Consider the following 10268-nt stretch of genomic DNA (forward strand, 5'->3'; position numbering starts at 1 on the left):
ACTCTTGTTATTTTAGCTATGCCGCAAGGCTTTGCAAGCCGGCCTTCCCGCGACGGCTTGGGCTGGTGGGGCAGGGGGTCAGACTAGATGACCTCCAAAGGTCCCTTCCCAACTCTTGTTATTTTAGCTATGCCGCAAGGCTTTGCAAGCCGGCCTTCCCGCGACGGCTTGGGCTGGTGGGGCAGGGGGTCAGACTAGACGACCTCCCAAGGTCCCTTCCCCACTCTCGTTATTCTAGCTATGCGCCGCCAAGGCTTTGCAAGCCGGCCTTCCCGCGCTCCGCTGTTGGAAAGCTGCGTTTTTCGGCCCCTCTCGGCTGCGCGCAGCCGGGCGCCTCTGCGCGGTTCTTAGTCCCCCTGGATCGCGCCCGGCTGAACCCAAACCTGGTTTTCTCTTAGTAGAAGAGCATTTTAGGTAGCTGTCTGGGGGGTCAAATCAGCACGTCTGGATGGGATTTTTTCCCCTCGGGTCTGCCAGGCTTCTGCCCCCATTTCTCCCTGGGCTTAACCTTAAATGGGATCCAGCGGCGTGGACCTTAACAGCACCTTTTGTGCTCGCCCAGGAATGTTGCACACAATGAAGGGGGGATCCTGGTTGATCTCCGGAAAATCAAGCAGCCTTGGAAGGGATATACAGGTTTTCCTCAGTTTACAACCGTTCGTTTAGTGACTGTTCAAATTTTTTTTTAAAAAAGTGAATTCTGACCATTTTTTTCACACTGATGATTGTTGCAGCATCCAGGCAGTCAGGTGATCAAAATTCGCTGGGCAACCGGCCTGTGTTTACGACGGTTGCCGTGTCCGACGTGACCGTCTTTTGCGGCCTTCCAACCAGCAAAAATCAACGGGGGAAACCAGGTTCATTTAACGACCGTTACTTAACGAGTGTGGCAAGAAAGGGCATAAAATGTGTGTTACGTATGTGTACACTTGGAGAGCAAGCAACTAAATTTCATCTTTTAAGGTGTGCTGTTGTGCCCACAGTAAAAAAAAAAGCAATAAAGATTATATCTATCTTCTATCTATCATCTGTCTGTCTGTCTGTCTGTCTGTCTGTCTATCTATCTATCTATCTATCTATCTATCTATCTATCTATCTATCTATCTATCTATCTCTTATCTATCTATATCTTATCTATCTTATCTATCTTCTATCATCTGTCTCTGTCTATATATATCTATCTATCTTATCTATATCTTATCTATCTATATCTTATCTATCTTATCTATCTTCTATCTATCATCTGTCTCTGTCTATATCTATCTATCTATCTATCTCTTATCTATCTATATCTTATCTATCTTATCTATCTTCTATCATCTGTCTCTGTCTATATCTATATATCTATCTATCTTATCTATATCTTATCTATCTATATCTTATCTATCTTATCTATCTTCTATCTATCATCTGTCTGTCTGTCTGTCTGTCTGTCTATCTATCTATCTATCTATCTCTTATCTATCTATATCTTATCTATCTTATCTATCTTCTATCATCTGTCTCTGTCTATATCTATATATCTATCTATCTTATCTATATCTTATCTATCTATATCTTATCTATCTTATCTATCTTCTATCTATCATCTGTCTCTGTCTATATCTATATATCTATCTTATCTATATCTTATCTATCTATATCTTATCTATCTTATCTATCTTCTATCATCTGTCTCTGTCTATATCTATATATCTATCTATCTTATCTATATCTTATCTATTTATATCTTATCTATCTTCTGTCTATCATCTATCGTCTGTCTGTCTGTCTGTCTGTCTGTCTATCTATCTATCTATCTCTTATCTATCTTATCTATCTTATCTATCTTCTATCTATCATGTCTCTGTCTACATCTATATATCTATCTATCTTATCTATATCTTATCTATTTATATCTTATCTATCTTCTATCTATCGTCTGTCTGTCTGTCTGTCTGTCTATCTATCTATCTATCTAAAATGAGGCAAAATTCACTTAATAATTGCTTTGCATAGCCACAGAAGCGTTGGGCTGAACGGCGATTGTAATTTGAGGGATTATCTACTTAAGATGGGAGGCTGCGGGAAATCTCAGTTTGCCAATAGCTAGAATCTCTCAAGGGAAACCTCTGCCTGATCCAATGTCTCTGGATCTCCCGTGGATCTCCACTTCGCTTGTCAAAAGGTCACAAAAGGGGATCCCCGTTCCAGGTTCGGACAACATGTTTTAACTATTGGAAAGTGAAGAGGCAGTTAAGGAGCTGTCTAAGGACAGGGTAAAGGTGGCGCAGACATGTGTTCACATTGCACTAAGCCAAGATTGGCTTTAACAGGCTTTCTGAACGCACCACACTTGGGCCAAGGCAAAAACCAACATCGTTTGGTTTACTGCGATGCATTATCCCATTTTTCAGTTTCGGCTGGTGTCAAAAACAGCCCTTGGAGAAGGAAGGCCAAGAGTAAATGGCTTGAAAATTTGGAGTTTTGTTATTATGCTTGCCGATAGCAGCCAGAATCTCCTAGGCAAAAAGAAGGAAAGACGGGCTAATTCCCACAAGGGAAGAGTGGATGGTAAAAGTGATGCAGAGATGGCCAAACAGGCTGCTTTAATTAGAGGGAAGAATTGATCTAGTTTTCTTTCCAGAATCACAGGGCTCAAGGGGACCTCGGAGGTCTTCTAGTCCAACCCCCCCCCCCCCGCCGCCTTTATTATTCGACTTTGGAAACCGCTTCTGAACTTTTTGCTCGCAGCTGGGAAAAAAAGACACTTTGATTTTAGGTTTCCAAGGAGGAGAGGGATTTCGTTGTGGGAGAAATGACCTGGGATGTTGCGAAAGGTAAAACAAAAAGCTGAGAGGTTGCGTTTCTTTTTTTTCTTGTACACCGAAAAAAAGTGGAAAGCTACTCCTTTTTTTCTCTCTCCTTTGCATCTTTCTCCTCCTTTCTTTTCGCTTTTCTAACTCTTGTTTTCTTTTGTATTTTTATCTCATAATAAAATAAAAATAAAAAAAGAAGAAGAAAGGGCAACGGTCAAAACCACTGGGGTTTTTTTTTTAATAGAACAACAGAGTGAAAAGGGACTTTGGAGGTCTTCTAGTCCAGCCCCCTACTCAAGCAGGAGACCCTACACCATTTCAGAGAAGTGGCTGTCTAGTCTCTTCTTAAAAACCTCCAGTGACAAAGCACCCACAACTTCTGGAGGCAGGTTGTTCCACTGGTTAATTGTCCTCACTGTCAGGAAGTTTCTCCTTAGTTCTAGGTTGCTTCTCTCCTTGATTAGTTTCCAACTATTGTTTCTTCTCTTGCCTTCTGGTGCTTTGGAGAATAGCTTGACCTCCTGTGCCCTCATCTTTGGGGCAGCCCTTCAAATATTGGACCTCTGCTATCATGTCACCCCTGGTCCTTCTCTTCACTAGACTAGCCATGCCCAATTCCTACAGCCGTTCTTCATTTTGTCATCATCCTGTTCTTTTAATACCACCCATCAAGCAGGAATTAAGAACAGGTAAAGCTTTCCTAGTGATCAAATCAAGTGTTTCCCTTGAGAAATGTGTGTGTTTGTGTGTATGCATAACGAGAGATTTTACCTTCCTGGGCTCCAAGATCACCCCAGATGGGGACTGCAGCCAAGAAATTAGAAGACGCTTGCTCCTGGGGAGGAAAGCTATGGCAAATCCAGACAGCATCCTAAAAAGCAGAGACATCACCCTGCCAACAAAAGTGTGTATAGTCAAGGCCACGATTTTCCCAGTTGCAATGTGTGGCTGTGAAAGTTGGACCATAAGAAAGGCTGACGGCCAAAGAATGGAGGTTTTTGAACTCTGGTGCTGGAGAAGACTCCTGCGAGTCCCCTGGACTGCAAGGCGATCCAACCGGTCAGTCCTAGAGGAGATCAACCCCAACTGCTCCTTAGAAGGCCAGATCCTGAAGCTGAAACTCAAGTCCTTTGGCCACCTAATGAGAAGGAAGGACTCCCTGGAGAAGAGCCTGATGCTGGGAAAGATGGAGGGCAAGAGAAGAAGGGGACGACAGAGAAGGAGGTGGCTGGATGGAGTCCCTGAAGCAGTAGGCGTGAGCTTCAATGGACTCCAGAAGATGGTAGAGGACAGGAAGGCCTGGAGGAACGTTGTCCGATGGGTCGGACATGACTTCGCAACTAAACAACAACAACAAAGCTTTCCTAGTGAACAAATCAAGTGTTTCCCCTGGGAAATGTGTGTGTTTGTGCATATGCATAATGAGAGGGGTTTGACGTAGGCAAGCGTTTGATAGGAGGAATATTATTGGCATGAGCTAAAATGGAAAGACGACACTGTTTCCTCCTAATACCGCAAAGTGTATTTTTTTCCCCCTTCTACTGCATTCTGCTAGACAGTTCAAAGCACGTTCAAATATTAACATTTTAGCCTCACATCTTTCTGTGAGGTGGGCAGAGCTGAAGCGACCTCCCTGGCCAGTGGGTCTGTGCATTTAAACGAGTCGGAGCAAAACAATCAGCTTCTCTCTGAAGGTCCCTGTTTGTTTCTTTGGCTCTTTCTTCTCTGCAGATCCTCCCAGGAAAAACCATGCAGTTTTCTTTTTTTCCTCCTGTTTTTACCAGCGCAGGGGACAGACTGATACAACCTATTCCAGTAACACCAGTTTGTGCTTTGGCCCCCTTCCGCCTCATAATTCAACGGGGCCTTTTCACCCCTTGCAGATCCCGGTAATAATGTCCTCCTGGATTGGAGAGAGGGGTGGTGGTGGTGGGGTGGGGTCTTCTGGAGAGGGGGGCCCTTATCTCCTGCGAAAGACCTGCTGTTTGGCATTTTTCACCCGCTGCTCCTCCTTCAGGTTCATCTGTCGGATCTGCTTGCTGGAGATGACCTCCACGTGATCCAAAGGAAACCAACCTCTCTCCCCGTCGGAGAGCTTCACGCCTTTAATCCAGCCTGCAGAAGAGAGATCAAAAGCAAATCGGACGCTCGGCTGGAGAATGTACAGTAATTGCAACTTATCTAGTCATCCTAAAAAAAATTGAGCGCCTTAAGGCACATTTTACCCTGATGTAAAGGATAGCAATAGCGACAGCGCTTAGATTTGTATACCGCTTCACGGTGCTTTCACGGCCCTCTCTAAACAGTTTACAGAGTGAATTTATTGCCCCCCAACAATCCGGGTCGTCACGTTACCGACCTCGGAAGGGTGGAAGGCTGAGTCGACCTTGAGCCGGTCAGGATAAAACTGCTGGCAGTGGGCAGAGTCAGCCTGCAATACTGCATTCTCACCACTGCGCCACCACGGCTTAGATAGCAATGGCACTTAAATTTGTATACCGCTTCACAGTGCTTTTACAGCCCTCTCTAAACGGTTTACAGAGTGAATCTATTGCCCCCCAACAATCCGGGTCGTCATTTTACCAGCCTCGGAAGGATGGAAGGCTGAGTCAACCTTGAGCTGGTCAGGATCGAACTGCTGGCGGTGAGCAGAGTCAACCTGCAATACTGCATTCTCACCACTGCACCACCATGGCTTAGATACAGTAGCTATAGCCATAGCACTTATATACCGCTTCACAGTGCTTTACAGCCTTCTCTGAGCAGTTTACAGAGTCAGCCTATTGCCCCCCCCAACAATCAGAATTGCCCCCGACCTCAGAAGGATGGAAGGATGGGTCAACTCACCGTCACTGCTTTGCTGCAAGGCCATGATGATGTCGGCTTTCTCCAGAGTCAGCTCATCGTGCTCTCGCGCTTTGTAGGATTTCACGCACTGCACCTGGGGGGCATCTGGAAAAGTGATGGGAGGCAGGGGTGGTCATTTGGGGAAAATTAAGCTAGTCCAAAGTGGGTTTGGGTTAATACAAGTTATCTCTCCTTTTCTACGTCACGTAATAAAAAGACGCTCAAAAGTCAAGATGATTGACGTAGATTAAAATATTTATCATAAAACATTTAGCCCTATTTCCTATCCTGGGATTCCACACCGATGGGCCAGGGTTTTCTGGATTCTGTTTTCAACCACCTTAAAATCTAAAACCGTGAGTCTCGGTGCTTTTGTTTTCATGAAAGTTTGCTTTCAGGAAGAGCGCTGTCCGTAGGAAGGCTGTCAAAAGTCAAGAGGGCAACCCAAATTGGACAACAAAACAACAATTGGACAACAAAAGCCACAACCTCTTGTAAAGAAGAAGAAGAAGAAGAAGAAGAAGAAGAAGAAGAAGAAGAAGAAGAAGAAGAAGAAGAAGAAGAAGAAGAAGAAGAAGAAGAAGAAGAAGAAGAAGAAGAAGAAGAAGAAGAAGAAGAAGAAGAAGAAGAAGAAAGAGGAGGAGGAGGACTGTGGAGTCCTTGGTGCTCTCTGAGCTTGGTGGTTTTCTTGCAGACGTTTCATGACCCAAACTAGGCAATTTCATCAGTGCTAGAAGGGTTTGTGGAATGGAGGAGGAGGGGCAGGAGGGGGAGGGGGAGGAGGAGGAGGAGAACAGTGGGGTCCTTGGTGCTCTCTGAGCTTGCTTGTTTTCTTGCAGACGTTTTATGACCCAAACTAGGCAACTTCATCAGTTGCCTGATGATGTTACTGAATTTGGGTCACGAAACATCTGCAAGAAAACCACCCAGCTCAGAGAGCACCAAGGACCCCACAGGTCAACCCTGAGCTACACATATTCTCCTTCGTTGGTTTTATTTGTGCCCTGAGGTTTTTTTTTTAGTTTTTATTTACCAGAATCATCCAACAGGTCAGGTTCCGGCTGTTGTGGCATCAGAGCAGAAATCCACCGCAGTTTCTCACTCCTAGGAAAAGCAAAGAAAGCGATCAGAGGGCAAGAAAGTCGGATACTCTGTTCCTTGGTTTTCAAGCATGCTCGGCCGTGGTTCCCCTGCTGCGCCAAATCCTGGCTTGTTATATCAGCCACATGGGGACGCGGTCACAGATCGTTCGCTATAAATTCCTGGTGCAACAGCTTTATCCTGATTCCTCCGTAGGAACCCATTGGTGGCAGAACAAACCAAGATGAGCCGGGTTTGCTGATTCACTGGCATTGTAGCCAGTATCCCAGTCACTTTTGGTGGCAGTGGATTGCCGGCAACAGCGACAGCACTTAGACTTATATACCGCTTCACAGTGCTTTTACAGCCCTCTCTGAGCGGTTTGCAGTCGGTGTATTGCCCACCAACAATCTGGGTCCTCATTTTACCGACTGTGGAAGGACGGGAGGCTGAGTCCACCCGGAGCGGGTCAGGATCGAACTCCTGGCAGTGGGCAGAGTCAGCCTGCAATACCACATTCTCACCACTGCGCCACCACAGCTTAGATAGCGATAGTACTTAGATTTATATACCGCTTCACAGTGCTTTTACAGCCCTCTCTAAGTGGTTTACAGTCGGTGTATTCCCCACCAACAATCTGGGTCCTCATTTTACCGACCGCGGAAGGACGGAACGCTGACTCCACCTTGAGCGGGTCAGGATCGAACTTCTGGCAGTGGGCAGAGTCAGCCTGAAATACTGCATGCCTGGCTGAGGAATTCTGGGAGTTGAAGTCCCCAAGTCCTGAAAGGGCCAAGTTTGAAGACCCCCCTGATTTAAAGAAGAGGTTTTGGCGCTGCTCCGAATTGGTGGCTGTGTAAACCTAGCTTCTCCTGTAAAACTGAGCTGGGCGCTGAGTGCGAGTCTTACTGCGTTTCTGTGCGGAAGAGGAACTCCACTTTCTTGCCCTGATTGTTCTGCAGCAGGAAAAGGCGGAAAAGGTTTTTGTTGTCGCCGTGCAGTTTCATTTCACACTTCTCCCCACGCACGTGCGAGGAGGCGGCGTAGTCAAACACGATGAAGCGCCCGTTCCTGCCGGACAGGGAGAGAAAAACAGGGGTCAACCTTCACTGCTCTGGGCAGAGGTTGTTTAATTCCTATTTAGGAAGACAGGAGAATACAGAAAGAAGTGTACGGGTTTCAGCTTAGCAGAATGACAAAGTTGGGAGGGACCTGGGAGGTCTTCTAGTCCAACCCCCTGCTCAAGCAGGAGACCCTATGCCCTTCTGGACAAATGGTCCAAGGTCCCTTCCAGCTCTGAAATACTGTTGTTCTGTTAAACCAGTGGAAACCCAGCTGAAGGCCTAGGACTGGGGCGACGGCGCACATGCCCACAGAGAGGGCTCTGCGTGCCACCTGTGGCACGCGTGCCATAGGTTCACCACCATGGACTTAGGGTTAGGTCACCATGAACTTATAGAGCAAAATGGACATCGCCAACAAACTCTCAGTGCTTGGGTATGGTTAGGAGGGCACTGACTTTTCTAGCCTGCCCTATCTATGTTTCCTGCTAAAATACATGGGAAAATCCCATTGGAGGAAAATTCCACTTAGGGTTAGGGTTAGGTCACCATGGACTCATAGAGCAAAATGGACATCGCCAGCAAATTCGGAGTGCTTGGGTATGGTTAGGAGGACACTAACATTTCTAGCCTGCCCTATCTACGTTTCCTGGTCAAATACATGGGAAAATCCCATTGGAGGAAAATTCCACTTAGGGTTAGGGTTAGGTCACCATGAACTCAGAGAGCAAAATGGACATCGCCAACAAACTCGGAGTGCTTGGGTATGGTTAGGAGGGCACTGACTTTTCTTGGCTGCCCTATCTATGTTTCCTGGTAAAATACATGGGAAAATCCCACTGGAGGAAAATTCCACTTAGGGTTAGGGTTAGGTCACCATGAACTCATAGAGCAAAATGGACATTGCCAACAAACTCAGAGTGCTTGGGTATGGTTAGGAGGGCACTGACTTTTCTAGGCTGCCCTATGTTTCCTGGTCAAATACATGGGAAAATCCCATTGGAGGAAAATTCCGCTTAGGGGTTTCCTGCCTGAACAGAGGGTTGGACTTGATGACCTCCAAGGTCCCTTCCAACTCATTATTATTATTACTATTATTATTATTATTATTATTATTATTATTATTATTATTATTATTGATCATTGCACAGTCAGCCAGATGTTCAGACTGGATTTGGCATTTTTGTCTATCTATTGAGTCCTTCCCAAGGACCTGGGATAGGCAGATGTGGATGTTTGATGGTATTATAGATCTCGTCGCAGCAACATCAAACATCCACATCTGCCTATCCCAGGTCCTTGTTGTTGTTGTTATTATTATTATTATTATCCTCAAGAGGGCAGGTAAAAAGGCTAGCCAAATTCTTCTTTCAAGAGGCCTCAGAGACCTCTCTATGGCCATCTCCCTTATTGGGAAGAAGAACGTCTGAAGGTGCCGTGAGCCACAGACCCTTCCAGCTTTCCATCTCTTTGACAGGAGGGTCCAGACAGCCCTGGATTCCTCAGAGACCCCCCCAAAAAAACTTACTCCCTGGGTCGAGACAGAAGCAGGTAATCGTTGAAGAGATGGAGGTAGATGGGTCGGGTGGTCAGTTTCCACTTCAAGCTGATATTGTACTCCAGAGCTGTAAGCTCTCCGTGTTTCACTAACCGCCGGGACTGCGAGATCAGTGGGAAAATCTGCAAAAAGCAAGTAGTCTCCTTTTAGCCGTGCCTTTTTTTTCTTTTGAAGAAAAAAATAGAGAGACTCCCCGACTTACAACCGCAATCGACCCAAATTTTCTGCTGTTAAACAAGACGTTCGTCAAGCGAGTTTTGCCCCCATTTTATCAACTCGCTCGTTCAGCGAATCCCTGCGGTTGATAAGTCGGTAACCCGGTTGTTAAGTGAATCACAGCCAGTTTGGTGTAGTGGTGAAGGCACCGGGCTAGGAAGCGGGAGATTGTGAGTTCAAGTCTCACCGTAGCCATGAAAGCCCAGCTGGGTGACTTTGGGCCGGTCACTCTCTCAGCCCAGCCCACCTCAGAGGGTTTTTGTTGTGGGAAAATCAGGAGGGGGCAGGTTCAGTGTCTTGAGTTGTTTGTAAGAAATAATAAAGCTGGGATATAAATAAATAACTACCCCCCCCCCATGCTCTTTTCTTCTGGAAGCACAATTACTGCATTAAACACGGGAAAGGAGTGAGGCGTGGAATTAAAAGCAGCAGAACTGAAATGAGCAGGGCGTGTAGCCAAATCTGTGCCAAAGATGCTTTTCCAAAGATAACTGGACTTTGTTTTTTTATTATCATTATCCTCCTCCTTCTTCTTCTTCTTCTTCTTCTTCTTCTTCTTCTTCTTCTTCTTCTTCTTCTTCTTCTTCTTCTTCTTCTTTCTTCTTTCTTCTTTCTTCTTCTTTGCTTTTCCAAAGATAACTTTGGAAAATAATCAGACCAATTATTAATATTTGTTTTTAATTATGTTTTAATCTGTAGTTTTGGGAT

The 10268-nt window shown here is 45.6% G+C and overlaps 1 protein-coding gene across 1 annotated transcript in view; it reads right to left on the reverse strand.

Annotated features, from left to right (window-relative positions):
* Positions 1-4724: 4724 nt before the first annotated feature.
* Positions 4725-10268, reverse strand: part of LOC107302535 (rho guanine nucleotide exchange factor 5) — a 26175-nt gene continuing 20631 nt past the window's right edge. Inside the window, exons 10-14 of the mRNA XM_015831653.1 lie at positions 9315-9466; positions 7635-7796; positions 6679-6749; positions 5646-5750; positions 4725-4913 (exon numbers count right to left, since the gene is read on the reverse strand). Coding sequence (XP_015687139.1) covers positions 4759-4913; positions 5646-5750; positions 6679-6749; positions 7635-7796; positions 9315-9466 — 645 coding nt within the window. The 3' untranslated portion in view covers positions 4725-4758. The remainder of the gene's footprint in view (positions 4914-5645; positions 5751-6678; positions 6750-7634; positions 7797-9314; positions 9467-10268) is intronic.

The sequence above is a fragment of the Protobothrops mucrosquamatus genome, unplaced genomic scaffold (genome assembly GCF_001527695.2).
Source record: "Protobothrops mucrosquamatus isolate PMUCROS unplaced genomic scaffold, P.Mucros_1.0 scaffold_20, whole genome shotgun sequence".
NCBI classification, from domain to species: domain Eukaryota; kingdom Metazoa; phylum Chordata; class Lepidosauria; order Squamata; family Viperidae; genus Protobothrops; species Protobothrops mucrosquamatus.